The sequence below is a fragment of the Haliotis asinina genome, chromosome 8 (genome assembly GCF_037392515.1).
Source record: "Haliotis asinina isolate JCU_RB_2024 chromosome 8, JCU_Hal_asi_v2, whole genome shotgun sequence".
NCBI classification, from domain to species: domain Eukaryota; kingdom Metazoa; phylum Mollusca; class Gastropoda; order Lepetellida; family Haliotidae; genus Haliotis; species Haliotis asinina.
Genome location: NC_090287.1, coordinates 5,262,823 through 5,287,077, shown reverse-complemented (window position 1 = coordinate 5,287,077; position 24,255 = coordinate 5,262,823). Strand labels below are relative to the sequence as shown.

General features: G+C 42.6%; 2 protein-coding genes across 2 annotated transcripts in view; one reads left to right on the top strand and one right to left on the bottom strand.

Moving 5' to 3' along the window:
- Window positions 1-2,113: 2,113 nt before the first annotated feature.
- Window positions 2,114-21,260, bottom strand: LOC137293913 (transmembrane protein 160-like). Its single transcript, XM_067824728.1, has 5 exons — window positions 21,223-21,260; window positions 5,693-6,060; window positions 4,725-4,749; window positions 4,295-4,393; window positions 2,114-3,971 (listed from the first exon to the last, which is right to left on the bottom strand). The coding sequence occupies exons 2-5, from the start codon at window positions 6,056-6,058 to the stop codon at window positions 3,754-3,756; spliced, it is 708 nt and encodes a 235-aa protein (XP_067680829.1). The 5' UTR covers window positions 6,059-6,060; window positions 21,223-21,260; the 3' UTR covers window positions 2,114-3,753.
- The window catches only part of LOC137293912 (ankyrin-1-like), a 23,535-nt gene continuing 20,538 nt past the window's right edge, over window positions 21,259-24,255 (top strand). Inside the window, exon 1 of the mRNA XM_067824726.1 lies at window positions 21,259-21,295. The gene's annotated coding sequence lies outside the window, so the exon portion shown is untranslated. The remainder of the gene's footprint in view (window positions 21,296-24,255) is intronic.

Below are 24,255 nucleotides of genomic sequence, written 5' to 3'. Positions count from 1 at the left end.
ATTGTCTGGTCCAGACTTGATTATTTACAGACCGCTGCTATATACCTGGAATATAGCTGAGGGTGGCGTAAAACCTAACTCACTGGCTCTTTTCGACAAAGCAAGGACATGGCTTGTGACATCTTGTCTTAATCTACTTCTGTCCACCATTACGCAGTCCTAGCTACTAGTGTTTTACCGTGATGGACAGTCTTCTAGAGGCAAGGGAGGTAACTGAATGCCATGCTTAGCCACAATTTCAGCTTTGTTTTGGCTGGACAAATGAGAATATGAATAGTCCAATAAAAATTCTCATCACCATAACTACATCCAGTGTGGTCATTTACATCACAATATGTCAGTGTAGTGTGGGTATTTCAGTTAAATCATGGCATGTTCGCTTAAAATATCCCCACTCTCCAAACCCCATGAAATGTCCCAATAAAGCACATGTGTAAGGCTGCATATAAAATATTAAATGTTTTTCGGGCACATTTTTCTCAAAAGTGACGACAGTGGGATGTTTTTAATTTTTGATAGAAAAAAAAGTGACGAAGCAGGAACACATTTTCATGTTTTTCTCAGAAATACAGCTTCGGAAGTTTAGCATGTGTTAATGAGTTGTAGATGCAGTCACACTCTTTCTTACAGACACTGATTCTTAAAGTGAAGAAATGGACGATTGGGACACAGCCATGTCAAAATTATTTTTTATAAAATTGCAAGAAATGTTGCATGCACAAATAAAAGTGATGCGCCAATGCCAGAGAAACATTTCACTCTTTTCATTTAGCCTAATCTGAATGCATTTCATCAAGTAATTTTTTAGAAGAAGGAGAACATCAGTTTGAAAAGTGGACAAAGTGATATTGTCACATTGAAAATAAGATCAAGGTCACTCACATCGACTGGTGTCTGCATAATCCCCAAATGTAGGCTGTCCCCAAATTTGAAGACATTGAACTTTCAATATTTTAGAACCAAATTAGTAGACAAAATAAACTGAACCTATGGTTGTGTCTTTTGCTATTTACAGGTTATTTTACATTATTATTTATTTTTGTTTTCCATAGAAACGTTTTGGTCTTAGGCTAACTATTCAATATTTTTCTGCAAAACTTGCTAGATATACCAATCAGAACCAAGAGTGGTGCCTTTTGCTATTTATAGGCTTTTGTGATTTATTATTATGTGATAAAAATTTGTAAATAGTAAAAGGCACCACTTTAGGTTATGTTTCATATATCTACCTAGTTTTGCAGAAAAAAATATTTAACCGTTTTTGAGTTTTGCTCCAGAAACAAAGCCCACCCTCCTATTTTGAAACTAAGTCAAAACAATTTCCATGGAAATCAAGAATAATCACAAAAATCTGTAAATAACATGAGGCACCAGTGACCTTGGGTTCTGTTTGTTATATCTACCAATTTTGGTTGAAAAATATTGAACAGTTTTTGAGTTACGCTCCAGAAACAAAATGATTACAGATAAACAGACAGACAGACGGACAAGGCAAAGACTATATCTCCCTGCACTACATGGCAGGGGGATAAAAATATATTCATCTTTGAATAAAGGGAGCTACAGAATCTGCATACTAATCCTAACCCTAGCCCCAATGATTTTTGTTAAAATCTTATATGATATCCAAGGACTACTACTACTACTACTCAGACATACCCAAGAGTGACAACTCTTCAAATGGAATTGCAATGCCTTCGATACCCAAGAGTGACAACTCTTCAAATGGAATTGCAATGCCTTCGATGACTAGGCCACTTTTCACCCTAAATCAGGTTGGACTTCATAATCCCAGCTGCTGTAGACTTTTAAAAACATACATTATGCCTTGAAGCTTTGATAAAATAAATGATACAGCGCTGGAAGGATTCCAAGGAACCAACATTTGTGGCCCTGTGACAGTGCAGTTGGTGGTGATACTCAATAACTTGGCTTATACTATGACATCATATCCTTTCAATGTGACTGGGTTGCTCATGATATCAATCACTAGTCTGTCTGGTCCTTCAAGTATTCACGGTCCAAAACAATATTGCATTGTTTAGTGCTGCATAAGAAATCTTTGTCTTCCTGTTTAGTTTCTAGTACAAGAGTAAAAACAACGGAGTCAAAGTCAGAAAAACTAGTTTTATATTAAAATGAGACATTTTACATTCCTGTACACACAATTAGATCCTTCTACACACTTACAGTCATGTATTTACAAATTGTAAAACTGAGATTTGGTAAATCAATTTCAAAACAAGACACATCAGAAGATGACAAATCCTCCCAGCCCTCACATATTTCAAAGGACAAATCATCAGCCAGTTACCTGAAGTCCAATTTGATATTTTTAGACTAAGTCCTTTTTATGGATACCATGAAAAATATAAATGCCAAAAATCTGTAAATAGCAAAAGGTACCATATCAAGATCTGTGTGATGAATCTGCTAAGTCTCGTAGAAAGATATTGAAAGGTTTTTGAGTTGTGCCCTAGAAACAACCCCCCCCCCCTCCATTCACAGACTAAGTCCAACACATATCATAATAACACAACATAGATCTTCTCCTACATGTTTTAATGATATCTTCAGGGAGAAGTATATATATAGAATAAAATACATAAACAGCTTAAGAAACCACTTTAGGTTCTGTTTCATATATCTTCCAAGTTTTGTTGAAATATGTATTACAGTTTTCCAGTTGTGCTCAGGAAATGAAACCAAGCAAACCCCTTTTAAAACTTGAGACTAAGTCATTTCCATCCATTACAGTTATGCTCCAGAAACAAAATGGTTACAGACAGACAGACAGTCAGACAGACAAGGCGCTGACTATATCACTCTGGCATTACATGCTAAATGAACTGGTATCGGCTGGGGTAATTTAGTCCCATGCTTTTGTTTCCAAAGAATCACTTCTTGCATATCGCTTGTATCCATCCCTGTTGTGATGAATAAACAATGTATACATCCTGCACATCAAGGGCAGCCTACCTAACTGAAAATTGTCAGGCTCTGGAACTGACTGTTGACACGAAAGGTGAACATGGTGACTGGTGGCTAAAAGGCAAAAAGGGATCTGGAGACCTGTGAACCAATCTATAATCTGATCTAGCCATCAGAAAACAGGGATCGGTGGGGTAGCCTAGGGCTGAAAGTGTTCACTCGTCTTGCCAAAAACCCAGTTTGATTCACCACATGGGTACAGTGTTTGAAACCAATTTATGATGTGTCCCACTGTGATATTGCCTTGAATACTGCTAAAAGCAGTGTAAAACTAAACTTATCATTCACTCAGCGTTTTGTCAATCTCAGTGATTTTGTCATCACAAATTGCTGAACACCAACTAACTATTAAACATAATCTTGCTTCATCTCACACATTTCACAATTTGTCAATTTCTTGGATTGTGATGATGCACTGTCAGCAAGACATCCAAGAGGGCGCACTTTCAAGGGTATATTGGTATTCAGTGTGTAACATTTTGGTTAGATGTGAAGCTGAATTGTCTTAGAAACCTGTCATCTGATTGGCTCCAGCTCACACATCCTTCACTAAAACTGGGCAATGAAGTATACTCAGAGGTCACCTGATGCTCTCTTCTATGGAGGTGTTGTCATATCTTGTCAGATAGGTATCACGATGGCATGAAAGATCTGATTTTAGTGACATCACATACTAGGGAGATTAGTTCATCTACTTCGGGGTCTCCAAGCATTGGCATTCTTTCTCAGTTAAAAGTATCCCACTGATAGTGACGGTCAGTATCAGACTTCTTCCCCATCAGGGGTTTCTGGGGGTTCCTCAGCGAGTCCGAGATACATGGTGACCAGTGCCAACCAGACCAGGAGATGGAAGATGGCACCAGTGATGTTAATGAGTGATGCCAGGAGGGACATCCCCATTCGCTGTCGTAGCTTCAGGATGTAGATGATAAAGTTGATGGTACCCCAGGTCATGTTGATACCAGCCAGAAGAAACACACCTGTAACAAATGAACAAACAGGTATCAAATGAATATACAGGTAACAAAGGAACATGGATAACAAATGAACACACAGGTAACAAATGATGATACAAGTAACAAATGAATACAAGTAAGAAATGAACACACAGGTAACATAGGAACACATCAGTAATCAGAAACATACAACATACAGGTACAAATCTGATTCTAGAAATCATAAAATATTCATGTACACATTCTATGTACACATTTTACATGTACACAAAATTCTTTGAGTTATTAAATTTCATGAAATTTAGCAAAAATCTTGTGGAGCTAGTTGGGAGACTTCCAGTACTTACCCTGCGCAGCTAGTTGGGAGACCTCCAGTGTTCCCTCAGCTTGCATCCCACAGGCCACAGCACTTGCTAGGTAGGTATTCCTGCACCAGGACAGGTAACCTAAACATGAGGACAGCAGGTATTACTGGCACATCATCAAAATGCTAGTAGACATACACACTGATGATAACGCAAAATACTGCTGAAAAATTTCCTGAAAGAATGTGTTTTTTTTCATGTAATGCAAGTGGTTGGTGAACAGACATGTAAGCTGGATAAACAAGTGGAAAAGATAAACAGGCTTTATCAATAATGCCTTACTGTAACTTCATCAGCTGCTTCCGTAATTTGGGTTTTTCTTTGTGTTCGTGAAGCCCATTATATCTTAATAAACAAGATTTCATTTTTAACCATTGTACTGAAAGTAATTCAGAACCCAATCCATACTCACCATTTTCATTTGCTAACCGAATGGCCTGTAATGAAAGTAACAAATGAATTGCATACTCAAACATAAGCAAATCTAATTTAGACAAGTTAGTATTTTGCCCAAAACTGATGCAATAATTCGTATTTTGGGCGCCAAAATTAGTATTAACTTAATCAAAGAACTTATATATTCAATGTATGTATGTATATACATTGAAGATGATGTATAAATCATAAATCACAAAAATCGCATGTAACATAACAAACTGACAAATCTAAATCAGTAGTTAGTTTCTACATAAAGCTTGATACTGAATAACATGTGGTTGAATTTTATTGAGTATGGTATATGTCGGCAGAACAGAAACTACAGAACAAAATGTCGTCTGCTAAACCATATCCTGATCTTTTATTGACAAGAGTGACAGAAGAGGATGTAACTCACATCTCAGTTCAACACAGCAGCAGAGCACCCAACCTCATAACTATCATCTATACACTACCATATGTATACTACGTGATAATTTTATTTAATGTACTTTTTTAAAAAAAGGGTATATTTTTACTGCTATCATGTTTTGGTTTGGTTTTTTTTCATAACAAATACGATAAAGTCTTATTTGTTAACATCTCTGCTCTAGATGCTTCAAAAATGCATTTGTTGACTGAGTTAGGTCAAGGAAACATGATATCAAATGGCTATAATTTCAAACCTATATCCTTTTGAACTTACTCAAATAACCTTCCATATACCACTTGTTACTATAACATAAAAGAACGCAATGAAAGCAACAGGCAATGGAAACCTAAGATGAAAATGGCATTTATGTTGGATTTTTCTTCACGCCATAAAATGCACCATTCTGACACAAAGTGTTACAAACTTTCAAGTCTCCTGCAATGGAACTGTTTACCCATGTAAAGAAAATCCAGAAAACATGATGCTTCCTGCCTCACAAACAGATACATGAACTCTATTAGCGTTATTACCCAAGCTGCATCTGTGACTCCCTGTTCTTTGGTGTGAGTCCCTCGTGTATCTTCATCACTCTGTCCTACACCAACTCCTATACTACTTCGACTCAAACACATGGAAGTGGTTGCTATCTGGCGAGAGGGAACACACTGATACAGTGAGATCTGTGCCTGTTTTGTGTGAGGTGGTTGTAGTTGGATACTGTTAGTCTTTACTGCTGATGTGAGGTCATGTGTATTTGTCACTAACCGAAAGCTAACAGCACCATGTTTTGTTGAGCAAAAGCTTTGGTAGTGACACAGTGTTTGTTTGAAACAGGTAGGCGGTGTTCTTGATTTCACCATCTGAGTAATTTTGGTGAGACCCTTCATGGCGTTCATACCTGCAAGAAAACAAATACATACCTCATAAACAGTAAAAAGTCTACACTCCACTATATACAGACCTTCACCAAACAGCTGAAACATTGCTGAGTGTTTCTTTAAAAGGTGATGAATAACAAGAAGATGTTTTTATGTGGCCTTAGGTTGGAGTCCAACTTTTCCAAAAAAAATTATTCAGTGCGGGTACACAAAGAGTAGTATAGGGAATGATAGTCCGAAAACACTTTTCAAAAACCCCTCTAAAAAGCCTCATTTACTAAATGAGGCTTTGGTGGGACCCTTAGCTCTTGCTATTATTGCCCCTACTACAAAGCCACGCCATCACGTTTACCGTGACTTGGCAGGCGGTAACACTGTGCCGTACGGTACGATCAATAATTCTTCTCTTACAAATCCCCTACCCGGCCCACCCCTCAAGTAGTACATATCCACTTTATCTATGTTGTAAGTTTTGACTGACCATATAGGATCGGTGGCTCGCTTACGGCTATGTTATGTTTATATCAATGAAACAGTTTAATGTGAACCGCCTACGATCTCTTTGGTGTTCATAATAAAGGCTTGCTGGGCTTTTTGTATTCCCTGTGCTATGTACTTTTTTTTCTCATCCTCGCTGATAGCAGACTTACGAGACTTGGTTCGAATATCTTGTTTCATTCCGTTATATTTTTTGAGTTCAGAGAGGATTGAACTAAACTCCTCTTCTGAGATCTTACTGTCAGAGAGTGCCGTGGAAATTCGCTCACTCACTGTGTTGAGTTTTGCTTCGGCCAGAACCCTGATCTCGTCGTGTTTCAATGCCTTACGATTAAGCCTGCGTGATACTAACTTAAGCGCCAACCCTACCAACCCTGCCACCCCAGCCGTTATTTCAATACCTAGCACTATAGGTGCAGCCACGATGGTGGTTAACAACCCAACGCCTGCCGCCCCTAGTCCCATGCTGGTTGCCATAAGGGTAGTGTCAGCCCCATCCACGATATTGAAAGCTCTATTATATTTTTTACATAGTGCTTTCCGCGTGTCACGGTCTTGTTCTAGTTGACGTTTCACATCACATAACTGCCTCAAACGGAACCCATCTACGGTTTCTAACGTCTTAGCTACTTCCTCTACGACTGGGTACAGACCCATCCTATAATATATATTTTGAAAGATATTTTAATTGGGGTTCAGTTAAAAATCTATCAATGTATTTGAAGCCTATAAGTTCTAGACTACTAGTCAGGGCAATAGGTGAGAGGCTAATAAAATATCCTATTCTAATAAAAACCCCACTGAGGCTTATTAAGTGGTTTATAGGACCCGTGGTATCCTGTTGTATAACAATACGACAATAATCGTTTGTGTAATCCCAGCGTATTGACACCCCGGGTAAAATTTGGTGTACTATTGGGAAGTCTTCATCGAATGAATCCTTAAAGAAGACTTCTATGATGAGTGTGAAAGGGGGGGTTATTATTTCAGGATTACTAAATGTTAATTTATTTTCGAAGTAAGTTGATAACCCATTTTTGTCGTAACCATCAGATTGTCTGGGTGCTAATCCCCTCTCCGGAATGAAATCCCCGGCCCAGATACCGTTGTTCCTAATCTTAGTGATCCAATTATTTTCGTCTATTGTGATATAAGGTGAGGTGGGTGTTAAGTTGATCAGCCATTTAGGTTTTTTAAAATCTGGTAACGGCACCGGTCTGTACACGTTGTCTTTGAAGTGTAGGATGTATAATTCATCTTCCTCACCAGGCTGATCGAATCCCACTGTATCTCCCAGGTCGTTAAGTGTAGTGTTGGGATGATGATTAGTCATTATTATACTATTATGATATAATTTCCAACTGGTTTTCTGATAATAATTCAGGGGTTAACTTAATACCCATGAAGTGTATGTTGTCAGGCAGGAAGATATTGATTAGTGATATCTTGTTTTCTACGATCACGTTGACCCCCTGCAGACTGGTCTTGGAGTCGACACCCACCCGCACGTAAACGTTGCAAACTTGATACTGGTGTCGTTTCACCCACCCGAGTTTGATCCCCTTCACGATCTCAACATCATTCACCGATGGTTCCCCTAGGTAGACTTTGATGAATAGTGTTGAGTTTGCCGGTAGACTCTCTAGTATCTTGACCACGCCTTCGAATTCAGACACCAACTGCAATTTCACGTTTTGTATGGCTGGTTTACTCGATAGCATGTGGGCTGCTATAGTGTTGACTGGGCTGACGACTATGCTACGTCTCTGAGTTGGGACGTAAGCCACGAGCAGGGTTCCATTGTTCACGACTTTGTTTAGGTGGTTGTCTTTGTTATCCGTGAACACGTAAGGGGAGACGAGCCTAATATTGAGAAACCATTTGTTATCGGGTAACAACACCCACTTGTCATCTTCGGTGAAGACGAGCATATATGGTTTGTTTTTGACGACGGTAGTGCTCTCAACATCGTCTAAGTCGAACAGTTTACCTCCGAATGATGGGTATATTCTCCAGTTGTCATCACCGGTGTTGACGAGGGCGTACTTAGTGTTGGCTGTTGCTCCTGTGGTATCTATCATATCACTTAGGGCTCCACCGGAGGGGATTTCAACGCGTTTGTAAATGTTGTTTTTTAGTTGCAAGGCGTACGATTTACCATCTACTCCGGGAGCGTCGAAACCGCGTGTGTCTCCGAGGTCGGAGATCCCGATATTGACGCATTTTTTCACTCCGGGTCCTTGTGCGCTGGTCATGTTACGTGAAGCGTTAAGCTGAGGTATCCTATATTTACAGGATTATGATTTATATCTAACACCGATATTGTCAGCTCAGGTATGTTGCCCTGGGTTAATCTCTTATACTGCCGTGGTGAAAACGACTCGGTTCTACCGTCGTTGAATTTCTCAGTTTTAACCGGCACTGCTCTCAGTATAGTGGAAGGGTGTCCTCCTTGAATGTTGTACGTTGTGCTAACCTGATCGAGATGAATGTACAGCTCTCGGTACGGTACTAGGTCGGGTAACTTCGTGCCTGTGACGGTTGTTGTTGGTTTTATCTCGTCAGGAGACATACCGAGTATCCTCGCTAATGGTCGGCCTAGCCTCAATGAGGTTCTTCCGTTGTTGATTAACACCACTGTGCCGTTTGAGTCGTTCATCTTGAGTTCGGCTCCCAGGGGTTTGAAGACCTCGTCGTTTAGAGAGCACACGCTGTAGTAGCCGTCAGTTATCTGACTGCGAGTTCCACTGACGAACAGCTTATTGTTGCTGATATTAATGTTAGTCCATTGCGGTAGGTAGGTGATATCGCAGAGTGCGACTTCGAGTTGACCTGACGTGTTATCGATCGCGTGCGTCAGCTGAACGGCCTCACCGCTCGTTATTCCTGGAAGTGTTATGTACATATTATAATATATGAATTATAAATTATAATATGGATTTAGCACACTTGAAAATCGTGGTGAATGCAGATGGTACGGGGTTTAAAACAACCTTTATTGATATCTTTGAAAAGTATGTCGTGTCCGTTAATAACGCGCAGGCGGTGGTAAACTGGAATCAAAACCCAATGCAGTTTTGGCAGAACCAACTCAACTTTGCTGTGTGGTGTGCGACGACAGGGTCGGGTGTGAAACCAGACTACGGTATAGACGAACTGAGTAAGGCGGTTATTTTGTTTCATATTTATTATCAAACGAGACGAATATTGAAGGAAATAAGTGCTCCTCTTCCCCAAGATAAAGCGTGGAGTATGACGAATAACCCCTATGATAGACGCGCTTATGAACGTATTTGTGGGGAGTTTGAGATTCCAACGAATAAAGACTTTCGCCTTCCTGGTGTGAACCATGGTCTCGGTATAGTTCTCGTGTACTTCTACAGGTCCGGAACATATTATGCCGGTTCTAAAGATGGTTCATACAACCCAAACCGTCATACATTTACAGGCCCCACAACGAATGAAAAGATCCATGTCAGCTGTATAAAGCAAACCAGTCCTGATGCAGCCACAGCCTGGACTAAAATGATCTCAAAAACATCGAAAGGATTCACTCGTGCTGGTACAATACGCTTGAACGACTCGATTCGAACGTACGTGTGGGCGCTGTTGGGTGCACAGTCTATGACGCGTTCCAACATCCTCGGTAAGGGAACTGCTTACGACGCTCAGACACAATTCGTTTCCAACGTTGAGGATGCTATCAATTCTCCAGTTGATCTCCCGAGGGCCATCGAACGCTACCAAAACGTGTTAGAATACGCCAGATTGAAAGTCAATTACGTATTCGGCGTGGGGTTGTACATGGCCCCGAGTGATATGCAACTGAGAATAAAAAAAGTGGTGGGTTATAACAACAAAATAGTCATAGCCACGGCGGACCAAAAATTGGGTATCAACCCCGATATTAACACCCCACATATCCCACACATCCCACCACGTGAAAAGGGTATAGTGGCGCCACCTCCGGAGCCTAAAATTCATGTGGAGGTACCCCCTGGGGGTGTGGGGGTTTCCACCACCTATCAACAGCATATTGATAATAAAACAGCCCTAGTGGTTGGCGGGGTAACTTTGGGACTTATTTGGTTAAAGATTTCTTAGCCGCTACGTACACCAGACCCGCCACGGCGACGATGGCTGCCCACAGGTTTTGACTGAGCCACATGGCAGTTTTAGACAGAGCGCTCAACAACCACGAGACGATGCTACCCAGGATGCCGGGAAGGGCTTCGGCGGCTTTACCAGCCAGTTTAGCTAGGCCTTCCCCGAGTTTTTTAATCCAGTCTTTAACACTCCCACCGCCACTTGGAGTTCCACCGCCGGCACTTGGGGGTGTGGGGGCACCCCCCACCAGTGACACCACCAGGGTTGATATGATTAAACCCAATGCAGTCAGAATGCTGGCGATGGTGATCCCTTGCTCCCGGAATAATATCCGAATCCTGTTGGCTAAAGTTGTATCTTCGTTCAGTATTCTATCGATTGTTTCCCGAATGCGACTGATCTGGGATCGAAGATGTTCACGATTCGAGGAAGCGGCTTCCAATCGTGTACGTCTCTCGTCTTCTAAATCGCGTAGTCGTTCATTGATACGATTCTTCATATCATCGTCGTCAGTTTCGGTGAGTTTGGTTTTTTCCCTAGCGATGTGCTCGTCGATTTCGTTCAGTTTCCCCATGTTGTTCACGAGTTCTCCACGCACGCGTTTCACGGCTTCGTCTAAGCCGTACAGTTCCCTTACCGGAAAGTCAAACCCCGGTAACGGTTTGTCCCAGTAGGTGCTCAACAGTTTTTCTATGCTGTCCGAGGCTTCTGTAGCACGCTCTGGCGTCATTTCATCTATAGTGGTGAGGTGGGATCTGGTAGCTTGAAGATCTTCTTTAACGGTCTTAGGTATTGCACCACCGTAATCAGGCATGTTTAGATGTTTAATGATAAATTTAGCACCACCATTGCGGCTGGCTAGAGTTGACAAGGCCAGTGGTTTTTTAGTGATCTTGTTAAAGAGGTCAACCTCTGGGGCAGACTTAAGACGTAGAACACCCTTTGTATCAACAAAAAAATTCTTATGGTATATACCCTGTGGTTCAACGTAGTTTTTATCGCTTTTTAAACTTTCGTAATAATCATTTACCGTTGTTTCTAAAAGTTGTTGGCTCAATGGCAAACTAGTAAATGAGGTCTCCTGCTCATCAGATGCCTGGGCACTAGCGCCCCGCATATCATCCATAGGTATGTCTTCATCCATTAGTATTTAAATATATTTTATTTATATATAACAATGTACGGTAGAAAATTAGATCCTTTCAGAAAATTGAGAGAGCCATTAGGTGCCAGAGCCGTGCGACAGTCGGTGACCATCACCAACAATCCCAGCAAGATAGACCAGAATCAAACTCTGCTGGTTAGATTTCCAAACCTTGGTGAGAATGACCTCATTGTACCAGGCACTGTTCGACTGGCGTTCAATATCACGTTGACCTCCGACAACGACAAACGCGAGCTAGTGCGGAACGTGGGTCGAGCTATCATCAAGAAAACGACCGTCAAGATCAGCGGTAACGAGGTACTGAGCATCGACGACAGCGACGTGTTTCACTGCTACAAGGATCTCTGGAAAAGCGAGAGAGAACGAGTCAATGATGTGTACCAGGGTATCAGCAAATCAACCCGGGCGCGCATAGGATACGTCTTCACGACAGACCAACAAGACAAGCTATCGGACGGTGAAAAGGCTATCGCTCTAGCATACGGGAATCGATTCTGCGTGCCGCTCGACTTCGAGTTGCTCACGGGACACGCGCCGTTTTACCAGGCCGCACTGGGTGATAGGCTAGAATACGAGCTCACGTTTAACGACTATAGCAAAGTAGTGCGTACGCCGAACGGTGATGAGGCCAGTTATGCTATAGACAACATCTCTCTGGAGTTCGACATGGTCACTAGCCCGGAGCTGGCCAGGCAGGTTCGAAGCCAGTACTCTGGGAAGATGGCAATTCTGTACGATCGCGTACTGAGGCATAGATCAATCATGCGAGATAAGAGCGACACTGTGTGGAATATCAACCTGAACGTGCCGGCGCGATCGATGAAAGGTATCCTGGTCGTCCCCGTGGAGGATTACGATCCATTCCGGAGGGACAGCGAGAAGTTTTTCAACCCCGAGATTGAAAAGGTGGAAGTGATTATCGAGGGCGTGCCCAACCAGCTGTTCAGTCATGGTATGAGACCACACCAGCAGTGGGAAGAGATAAAAAAGCTACCAGTGGGGGATTACATAACAAAGGACCTGGACCTCGGCTCCGTGCAGATCGGTGAATACCTGACCACCAAGTACGCCTTATGGTTGGACATGCGATCCACGGATGATGATAAACTGCACGGTAGCGGACGCCGTATAGATAACGGCAGCGAAGGGATAACTATCCAGATTACTAAGAAGGCTCAAACCGCTGGTAAGTTGAAATTATATCTGTACGTAATTATGGACGCGCAACTTAATATAGACAATGGGAGATTCGTGCAAGCCATCTACTAGTGGGGGTGGGGGGTACCCCCCCATACCCCCCAATAAACTGCCCCACACCCCCCTGGGGTTACCCACTGACCCACACTGCGCTATCATATGCGGGCAGACTGGCTGTGGTAAGACCGTTTTCGTGTTGGATATGTTGGAGGGTTACTACAAGGATGTGTTCGATAACATCGTTATCATGTGCCCTACTCTGAGCATGAATAAAACGTACGCGCGACCTTGGGTGATGACGGACCCGGACGTACACAAAATCGACCCTGGAACACGCCTGCAGGACTGGTTGAAAGCTCTTCACGAGAAATTTAAAGGGGAACCGACGCTGTTTATACTGGACGACTGCAGCGCTAATCGCGAGATAACAAAAAAGAGAGACATGCTATCGTACCTGGCCTTCTCCGGCCGGCATGCAAATCACAGCGTCTGGGTGCTAACGCAGAAGTTCAACTCGGTGTTGAAAGACCTCAGGGAGCAGACGCGATGGGTGGCCTTATTTCACTGCAAGGATAGGGATTCGTTTGAGGAGTGTTTGAGAGAGAACGATGTGATGAGTAAATTAGAACGGGAACGGGTGAAGAAACAGCTCGCTGAAACTAAACACGCTAAGCTCGTTCTAAAGACCGACCAACCAGTAGCATATATAGTATACTAAAGCTAAGCAAAGCTAAGCTAAAGCTAAGCAAAGCTAAGCAAAGCTAAGCAAATGCTAAGCATAGCTATGATATTTGAAGTATTTATCGTGTGCAACTTAACCTTCATTTCTCTGTGTTTTGTCTGTATCGGGTATTATATAGTTAAAACTAAATCTTACTTGTTATATTATAAGATGGAGTGTGAGGAATTGCTCGAACAATTGTCGCCCGCAGGCCCCACTGATGACAAGCGAGAGAAACTGGTGGCGTTGGCTGTTGGCGGCAAAGCCAAACATTACTTTGGAGACTACACCCCGGATAAAATTAACAAAATGTCAGCCGAAGAAATCGATAAGCTATACGCTAGATACGAGTCTCGGCTCGGAGCAGAAATGACAAAGACAATAGGATCGGCTATGACCCAGATATACACCGGTATTGTATCACAATTCCTTCCCATTCCACCAGAGCGCCGACTTTACCTGTGGGAGGACCTCGAGAAAGACCCTTTTATCGAACACGCCGTGAGCTCTATCAGCTGCGGGCTGTACCACAAATATGGTATGTTGTTGGCTCCAGTGACGGCGGCGATTATCACGGCAAAACATTGCCAATTTGAGAGAAAGAATAATAATAATAGTATAGATGTCCGAGGTGACGGAACCAGTGAGTCCCGAGGTGACGGTGGAGACCCCAGTGGAGGAGACCCCACCCCCACCAGTGACGGTGGAGACCACTTCAACAGTAACCAGACAGAAGAACCCTAAGAGAGTAGCTGCCGGTAAAAAACGGTGGTGTAACCAACATAAAGTGACCAACCCAACCCGACTGTTGTTGGCTGTAGGCGTAACTGCTGCCGTGGTTATAACATGGTTATATACACGTGATGGAAACCCTCACCGTGAGGTGGTACCTGAGGTGGTAACCCCCAACAGTGGGGGTATGGGGGTATCCCCCATGGTAGACCCGCATATCATGTTATAATTTTAATATTTTATATCATATACATAATGTCTGAGGGGAAAACGTTCGTCAACGACGCATACCACGCCACAGTGGTAGCCAGTCTAGCAGTAGGGTACGCTCGGTTGACTAAAATGGTGCTTAAACAACCAACTATCAAGCTAGATTTCAACCTGCAGGATATGGGTATGCTCATAATGAACCTTGGTATGGCGATGGCCACAAAAGACATCCTAGTAAAACAAGGAATAATACCTGATAATATAATGAAATAAATATAGGGATGGCCACGATAGCTATGATGGTCGGTGGGGCGTTAGTGAATGCCCTGGCATTTTCCGGGAGTAATTTCCTCTTCTCTAAACTACGAGATGATCACGCGGCTGAAATACAGGAAGAAAGGAAGCGACACGATCTCGCTACTGAGAAATTACAAAGAGCACAGGCCGAGTACGCTAAAAAACGCCTCCAGAGGATCGATTTTATTAACGAACAACTCAAGCGTGAAAACCATGCCATTAAAACATTCTACGATGTTGATGAAGGAATGAAAGAATACTACCTACTAACTGGTAAACGATTGGAAGCGCTCAATAAACCCACACTCGCTCAGTACTACACACCATCCAAGGGACAAATGAATCGTGAACTGGGCTTCATAGTGTTGGGTATAGCAGCTACTGCGTTGGTTGCTAAGCAATTAAACTAAAATACCTATATAAGTAAACATGAGACCCGCTCCATACCGATGCGAATATATACTTATGGGGAAGACCGAGGCTTGTGGTAGGAAATGCAGGAATCAGGGGTTCTGTTGTTTCCATATGGGAAGTCCTAACTACACGTGTTCTGTGTGTGGTATCGGGGTTAAAGGGCACTACTGTTTATGTAAAGCTCACGGAGCGAACGTAGTCAGACATCAACTCATATACGAGAATAAAAAAGGCTACATAAAAGAACGTAGGCGATTGCTCAAGATAGACTCCAATTAGAGATTATACACACCTACGTATAGCTATGTCTGTGGAAAACATATTCAAATATGAACTGGCCTTATGGGGCAGCTTCAGATTTAAGATAATAGTGGACGTGGTATGGATTAAAGAGGGTGTTAAGTATACTCGCCCCTTCGAATGGGAGCGGGATATCGCGTCTCAATACCATATAGAACGTTTTTCGAGTATAAGTGAATACAAGGAATACTATACCCAAGGCGAGTACTGGATTGAAACAGCCACACTATATATTTTACCAGGTACGTGGGACGATTTGACAGAATGTCTAGAATTGTACCCGGCCACCAGAAAATATTTTTTAAGAGTTACTGCCGACCAATTAGACATTGATTCTCTTAGGTGTAAACACTATGGCTACTGTGCGCGAGCTCAAGCGGGCCGCAAAGCAGAGAGGTGTTATCGGGTATTCTAGAATGCGGAAGCCAGCATTGTTGAGATTACTAGGTTTAGAAATCCCTCCTACGGTAAAACAGTTAAAAGCTCAAGCGAAACAACTTGGATACACGGGTTATTCAAAACTGGGGAAAGCCGGGTTAACCGCATTGTTATCACATGCCCCAGTAGCACGTCCAACTGTAAAACAACTGAAAGCCGAGGCACACGATTTGGGTTTAGGCGGGTATTCTCGTATGAGAAAACCACAGCTTTTAGAATTATTACGACAGAATAGAGCTATTGACCTACAGTTTGTGCGCACTGAGCACGCCGTAGGCAATTATTTGAGAGGTTGGCGCATGCACATTGATAGAAACATAGACATTACAGATATTAAGCCTCTGATAGCTGATAAGGTCAACCAGGAACTAAATAATCTAGGAAGTATCAAGTTTCAGATCACAGTGAAAATGTCGCTCGATAAGCAGGTTGGGAGTACCACTGAGTATATTCAACCTTACTTCCGAGGCAAACAAGAGGTCGTCACACATACAGAGACCATTGACACATCAATCGATAATAGTTTTCAGCAGATACGAGAATACCTAGAACGCTACACGCACATGGGGTCCGGGTGGGCTGTAGATAAAATCGATAATGTCTATCTAGATATAGCTAAATACGTGCCGTTCAGAGGTGGGTCATACCTAGCCTTGCCTCCCTACTATAAGAACAAACAAGCCATAGTAAACGTTAAGAATAGAGGAAACGATTGCCTGAGGTTATCTATCAGGTCAGCCTTATTTCCAGCTGCCACTAATCCGAACAGGCCTTCTAATTATCCACAGGACGATGGGCTCAACTGGGATGGTATAGATGAACCCACCCCAATATCCCAGATCACTAAAATAGAAAAACAGAATAATCTGGCTATAAATGTCTTTGGACACGAAGGTAACACAACAATAGTACACAGGGTCAGCCCGGTGAAGGATTGTCAAGTTATTAATTTATTTATGATTCAAAAAGGTGAAAAGTATCACTACACGTGGATAAAACATCTCAGCCGGTTGTTGCACGACCAGTCGAAACACGTTGGGGAAAAACACTTTTGTGTACGATGCCTACACTGTTTCAGTCGGGCCGATTTATTAGAATCCCACCTGGAGGATTGCCAAGGTGTTGGGCAGACGGCCATACGAGTCGACATGCCTAAGGAAGGTGAAAATATCCTAAAATTCGACAATCACAAGAACCAAATGTCTGTGCCTTATATAATATACGCCGACTTCGAAGCCTTAGTGGTTGGGGAATCATCCACTAGTGGGAGTTTCACACACAAAACACAAGAGCATAAAACCTGTTCGTTTGGATACATTGTCGTCCGTTGTGACGGGGAAACGAAAGCTCCGGTAGTGTATAGGGGTCCTGACGCGGCTGAAAGGTTTCTAAAGTGCTTGCAGGAGGAAGAAAAAATTATTAGGAATGCATTGTATAAAATCGCTCCAATGCGTATGACCAGAGCCGACAAGCTAGCTCACGCCAGTAGCACTAACTGTCACGTGTGCGACTCGCCACGTAACGGTGATTCGGTGAGAGATCACTGCCACATAACTGGTAAGTATAGAGGCGCCGCTCACAACGCGTGCAACCTCAAGCTTAAAATCAATCCTAAGACAATAAACATCCCCGTTGTCTTTCACAACTTGAGAGGATACGACTCTCACTTGATCATGCAGGCCATCGCGAAAATCGATGGTAATATATCGTGCATCCCAAACAACATGGAGAGATACATCTCCTTCAGCTTAAACGGACTTAGGTTCATTGACTCGTTTCAATTCCTCCTGTCGTCACTCGACAGTCTGGTCAAGGCCAACAATACCTTCCCTATCACAGATCGATACACAGACGCCGAGACTAGACACTTGCTCATGAGGAAGGGCGTATACCCATATGAGTACATGGATAGTTGGGCTAAGTTCACCGAGACCAGACTACCTCCTATCGACTGCTTTTATAGCAAGCTGAATGAGGCGTCCGTCTCACGAGACGATTACTCGCACGCGATTAACGTATGGAATAAACTGGGTTGTAAGAACCTTGGCGATTATCATGACCTGTACTTGAGGACAGATGTACTGCTGTTAGCCGACGTGTTTGAAACGTTTCGGCGGACCTGTTTAAAGCAGTATAAACTCGACCCCGCATGGTATTACACCAGCCCAGGTCTGTCGTGGGACGCCTTGCTTAAAAAGACAGGAGTTAATTTGGAATTGCTCACAGATTATGACATGCACCTATTCATTGAGAAAGGCTTGCGAGGTGGGATTTCCATGGCATCCAAACGATACGCGAAAGCAAATAATCAATACGTGAAAGGTTACGATCCTAACAAACCAACCAATCACATTCTCTACCTCGACGCAAATAACCTGTACGGCTGGGCCATGAGCCAGTATCTACCTACAGGAGGATTCGAATGGGTACCAAACGTTGATGTTATGAGCATTGCACCAGATTCGAACAAAGGGTATATCCTCGAAGTTGACTTAGAGTATCCCAAGGTATTACACGCATCGCACAACAGCTATCCCCTTGCACCCGAACGTATGAAGGTTAACACAGACTGGATGTCTGAGTACCAACATAACTTGTCAGGTGGTCGTGTGGCGGACGTTGAGAAACTCGTGCCTAACTTAATGAATAAGACCAAGTACATAGTTCACTATCGCAACCTACAGCTGTACCTGTCATTGGGTATGAGGCTGACCAAAATACACAGGGTGCTCATGTTCGACCAGAGCCCATGGATGGAGCCCTACATCAGAATGAACACAGACCTACGAAAAAAAGCCACCAGTGATTTTGAGAAAAATCTCTACAAGCTCATGAACAACTCGGTGTTTGGTAAGACTATGGAAAACCTGAGGAAACGCGTAACCGTGAAACTGGTTAGATCTAGTGAGGAAGACAAGCTCAGGAAATTGATAGCCAGTCCGGCATTCAACCGTAATAAAATATTCACAGACGACCTAGTTGCCATACACATGAAGAAAAGCCACATAAAATTCAACCGACCTGTTTACGTTGGGATGAGTATCCTCGATTTATCCAAACACCTGATGTACGACTTTTACTACAACGAGCTCAAGAAACAGTACGGCGACAGGTGCGAAGTGCTGTACACTGACACGGATTCCCTGCTGATGGAGATTCGAACCGAGGACGTGTACGAGGACATGGGGAAACACCTCGATTTATACGACACCAGCGACTATCCTAAGACCCATACTATACACAGCACGGTAAATAAAAAGGTCCTAGGTAAGATGAAGGACGAGTGTGCTGGCACGCCAATAGCTGAGTACATAGGTTTGAGACCTAAGATGTACTCCATATTGAAAGCCGACAATAGTGAGATCCGGAAGGCTAAGGGGGTTAAGAAGTATGTGGTGAAACAACACATCAAACACGCCAGATTCAAGGAGGCTCTGTTCAAGACCCGTACCTTTAGGCATAAGATGAACACACTTAGAAGTGATGGACATAAGATATACGGACTGACTATAAACAAGACGTCCCTATCGCCTATGGACACGAAACGTTGGATAGCTATTGATGGTATAAACACATACGCGTATGGACATGAAAAAATTTGAGGCTATTTATTACAGCCCGCGTGGATATTGGAAAGGAGCTAGCGCAGTAGATAAGCTATCTAAAATGGCACGAGTATCACCAGAGAAAGCCAAAGCGTGGCTTGAAAAACAAGCCCTGTGGCAGATCTATTTGCCGGCGCCACGCTACGTACCTAGAAGGAGTTTCGGAATTAACATACCTAATAGCATTCACCAGGCAGACCTACTGTTCCTACCTCATGATAAGAGGTACAAGTATGCCTTAACCGTAGTGGACGTAGCCAGTCGTTACAAGGAAGCCGAACCCTTGACCACGAAAGATTCGGCCAAAGTAGCCAAAGGATTAGAACGCATATACAAACGCAGCCCGCTGACTTGGCCAACAGAGCTGCAAGTTGATCCCGGACGGGAGTTCATGGGTGCTGTTTCACAACTGCTAGTCAAACACGATACAAAGGTCAGACGTGGCACGGCCGGAGCCCATCGCAGCCAAGCTATAGTTGAGAGATTTAATAGGACTTTGGCTGAGCGCTTGTTCGGTCATCAATATGCTAGGGAAATGACAACCACTGGAAAACGATCGACCGAATGGGTAGCGAGGTTACCCGAGGTGGTGTCGGCAATCAACCATGAAGTAACCCGGCTCACTGGTAAGAAACCGGCAGACGCTATCAAACTAAAATCAGTGTTAGCAGAGTCGTCTGCTCCATTGCGTGGAAAGGAGAAACAGATACCAGATAGGGCCTTAGTTAGGTATCTATACCAGCCGGGGGAACACGAGGGCGATAGCCGTAAGCGAGCCACCGATCCTATATGGTCAGTCAAAACTTATAACATAGATAAAGTGGATATGAAAGCCGACGAACCTAACTTGTACTACTTGAGGGGTGGGCCGGGTAGGGGATTTGTAAGAGAAGAATTATTGATCGTACCGTACGGCACAGTGTTACCGCCTGCCAAGTCACGGTAAACGTGATGGCGTGGCTTTGTAGTAGGGGCAATAATAGCAAGAGCTAAGGGTCCCACCAAAGCCTCATTTAGTAAATGAGGCTTTTTAGAGGGGTTTTTGAAAAGTGTTTTCGGACTATCATTCCCTATACTACTCAAAGTCCACTTGTACCTTATTTGAAGTTTGCTGGTTTCTGGTTATCAATGAATCTAGAAATACAATTGACAAGTTTATTTGAAAACACACAAGGGTAAAGGGAATGCAAAGATATGTGTAATACTAAAGCTACGAATGAGCACAGAACGAATGGAGCAGGTTTAATAGGCTTCCTGTCACTCACTCTTGAACCAGAGACCATATAATATTATATGGTCTCTGCTTGAACTGAACGTGTGAACGAAAACTGAACAATAACTACAGGGTTATTTATCACTGGCGAAATGTATCTAGCCAGTTGCACCAGTACTCAATGTATTATCGTATCGAAACAAATATAACTAATAATTCACAATAACGTTGTTGAACATACAATTCAAGCATGACACGGGCCCATATCGAAAAATCCCCCCTTACCGAATCCTTGATGGAAGATAGAGTTATCTACCTTTGAACAACTTGCCAAGGTCAGAGGGAGCAGCAGTAAACAGTAAGCAAAGCGACTCAAAAATATCTACGTTTCAGTTACTTTGCAGAAGTGAATGAAAACATCGATTCATTCAATGGCACTCATTGTAACTGCACATTAGACGTGTCATAAAACATAAAATTCCTATAGGGTTCTGTGTCAGAATAAGCTGCTTGTAAATCATTATGATTACAGTCGATGGCATTTAGAAAGTGGTCAAATGCAACATATGTCATTTTTGGGATTTCACTTTCTTAGTAAAGAACAAACTCTAGTACTTTTTTGGTTGAGTCCCATCCGAGATTCGAACCCGCACCCTCAGAGTCAGGCACCTAATCGCCAGCCCACAAAGTCAGCCGCTAGCCCGCTCAGCCACCGCGACTTCCACAGTAATAACTGTTGTAAATAAGCGTTGTAAATCATTATACCTGTGAATCAGCTACATCTATCTTGTTTACCAGTCCATATACTGAATCAAGGACACATTGCATGCTTCCGACGTCACGAGCCTTATTCCCGAAACGTTTGTAGCCCTAAGAATTCTTAACTTTGATCGTAGCCAGTGTGTTAAGAACGGGCATAAGAAGTTCGTAGGGCTAAATTGTTTCGACAATAGCTAACCTGCCAGGTGTTTATGAATCACTAATGAATGGCCGTATGTATGTTCGGGAAAACGTGAGGTTGTTATGCCAATCACGGTGGCAGAAGTCAAGAAACGGAAGATACTCAATTTTTAACAAATGAGGAATGCCCCCCCCCCCAAAAAAAAACAAAAAAACAAAAACAAAACAAAACAAAACAACAAAAAACAAAAAACAAAAAACAAAAAAAACAAAAAAAACAAACAAAAAAAACAAAAAACACAGGAACACAAAGTAAAAGTCAAAATGGAACCGCATCATGTATCATTTTGTCACCATTGCTTCAAACCTCGAAATACAGAGCAAAATTATTCTTTCAGTCATTGAATTGAACAAATACACTGCAAAAATTAATCCTGCATAATGGAAGGTGTATGTGGAATCAACACCACTAAGCACAAAACAAACTGAGAAGATTTATTAAAAGAATTTAAGACACAGAAGCAAAACAACATGCCTTTGCTGTTCGTGTATCATACGAAATATGATTGCTAAACAAACCCCTTTACATGACTCCTTAGGTTTAAATATAGGTTTTACAGGCGTTTTAGTGACGTGACCGGATAGTGGTGCATGTCATGCTGTCACAGTACTTCATTTGCAGTGCGGTATCTTATCTAACAGATCACGTGTTCCTCGCGTCATCGAAATGGTCACGTTTACAACGCACTTAAACGATTTAGTCTTAAGTGCACATTTAGCATTGTTATAGGGCAAACCAATTTAAATCCCATGAATGTATCTGTGAGCTCCTATGGTGATTTCTGATGGTCTTACATTCTGCAGATCCTATCTTCCCAAACCGCCCCTTATCTAATGATGTCCATTTGTTTGTATGTATTCTGGATATTGCCTTTATTGTGATTTATACACATCAAGAAAACCATAAATTAAACTGTTACAAGTAAAATTGAAACTAAAATGTGGGTGTGTAACTTCGTATGTGCCTTATGATAACATGCACAGACCGTCCACATACCAGAATATGAAACCAGGCCTCTCTGTTAACGTCTACATGATAAGAATCAAAGACAGGACTTTCTGTTCACGCCAGATTCCAGGTTAAGGACGGCGCCAGAGTGTTGTTGTGGGTGAGAAGATAATTTTAAAAAGCACAGTGCGCGATCTGTGAGTGCCCCTAGAAAATTCCTCGAGTCAACCCCACCCGCTATGTGCGCACCTCAACCGTTAGAGGAGCGTTATCTGTGTGAGGACAAAACACAATACGCGGGGTCATTTGTCTCGATACGCGTCTAACCCTGAATAATATATCAATCCTTATAATTTCCATGTTTTTTTATGGAGTTGAAAAGGCAAAATGATCAGCGAGCCTCTTCAGTATCACTGTTACCCATTCATGTAAAATACGGTCTACATGATCAAACCGTTGACCGTCACACGAGATACTACTGTTTACCAACTGACCTCAGGTATCCAGGCGTTTGAAAGCTAAATTAGCATCAATGACGATTGGAAAAGCGGGTGATTTTGTTTTTCTTTCTCTGAGACGTTATGGTACACACTTGACAGATAAGAAACTTAATTGTTTTATCAGAATGTTTGTTTTCTGTTTTCATGAAACTTTCAACACAAATGCAATATTCCGGACTGAAGGACGTTAGTAGTGTTGCGCACCATAGCATGTTATGTAGAGGGCAATGAACAAGTAACTCTCCATTCCTGAAACATACTGGAGCAGAGACACACTATTTATAAGGAATGCAGAGTTACAAGCATATTACCCTACTTTAATTACATTCAAGTATATTGGTACTTTTATTAGGCAAATGTAAGGCAAAAAGTACGAACTATCAACCATACAAATGAATTTGATACACATCAACCCATTCCTGAAAATAATGGAGCGAGCAGCCAAGGGAATGACGTCACAGATGTAAATAAACGACATGTTCATGTGAGTGTGGGCCATGTTCAGACACCGATGAATAAGGGATCATTAGTGAAAGGTGGTAATTAGATCCAGAAGACCGGTATATGTGTCACCGCACTATGACGTTTGCAGCAACGACGGCCTATCCGATGGAGCATCACCATAACCATTCTTCAAGGTATTCCTCATAAGCACAATATATACTACCGACAAGAAATAAGGGAACTAATGAAATAATAGCGAATTAGAAACTGCTTTAAATATCCACTAAATCAATTTTAGGCGTCAAGTTCAATATCTGGTGTGTCCACCATGTTGGGCAACACATTCACGGCACCTTGATGGCATGCTGTTAATCAATTTCCGGATGGTTGCCCGTGGTATTGCCCGCCATTCCTCTTGGAGAGCTGCACCAAGCTGGGCCAGGTTGGCGGGTCCTGCGTCCCTGG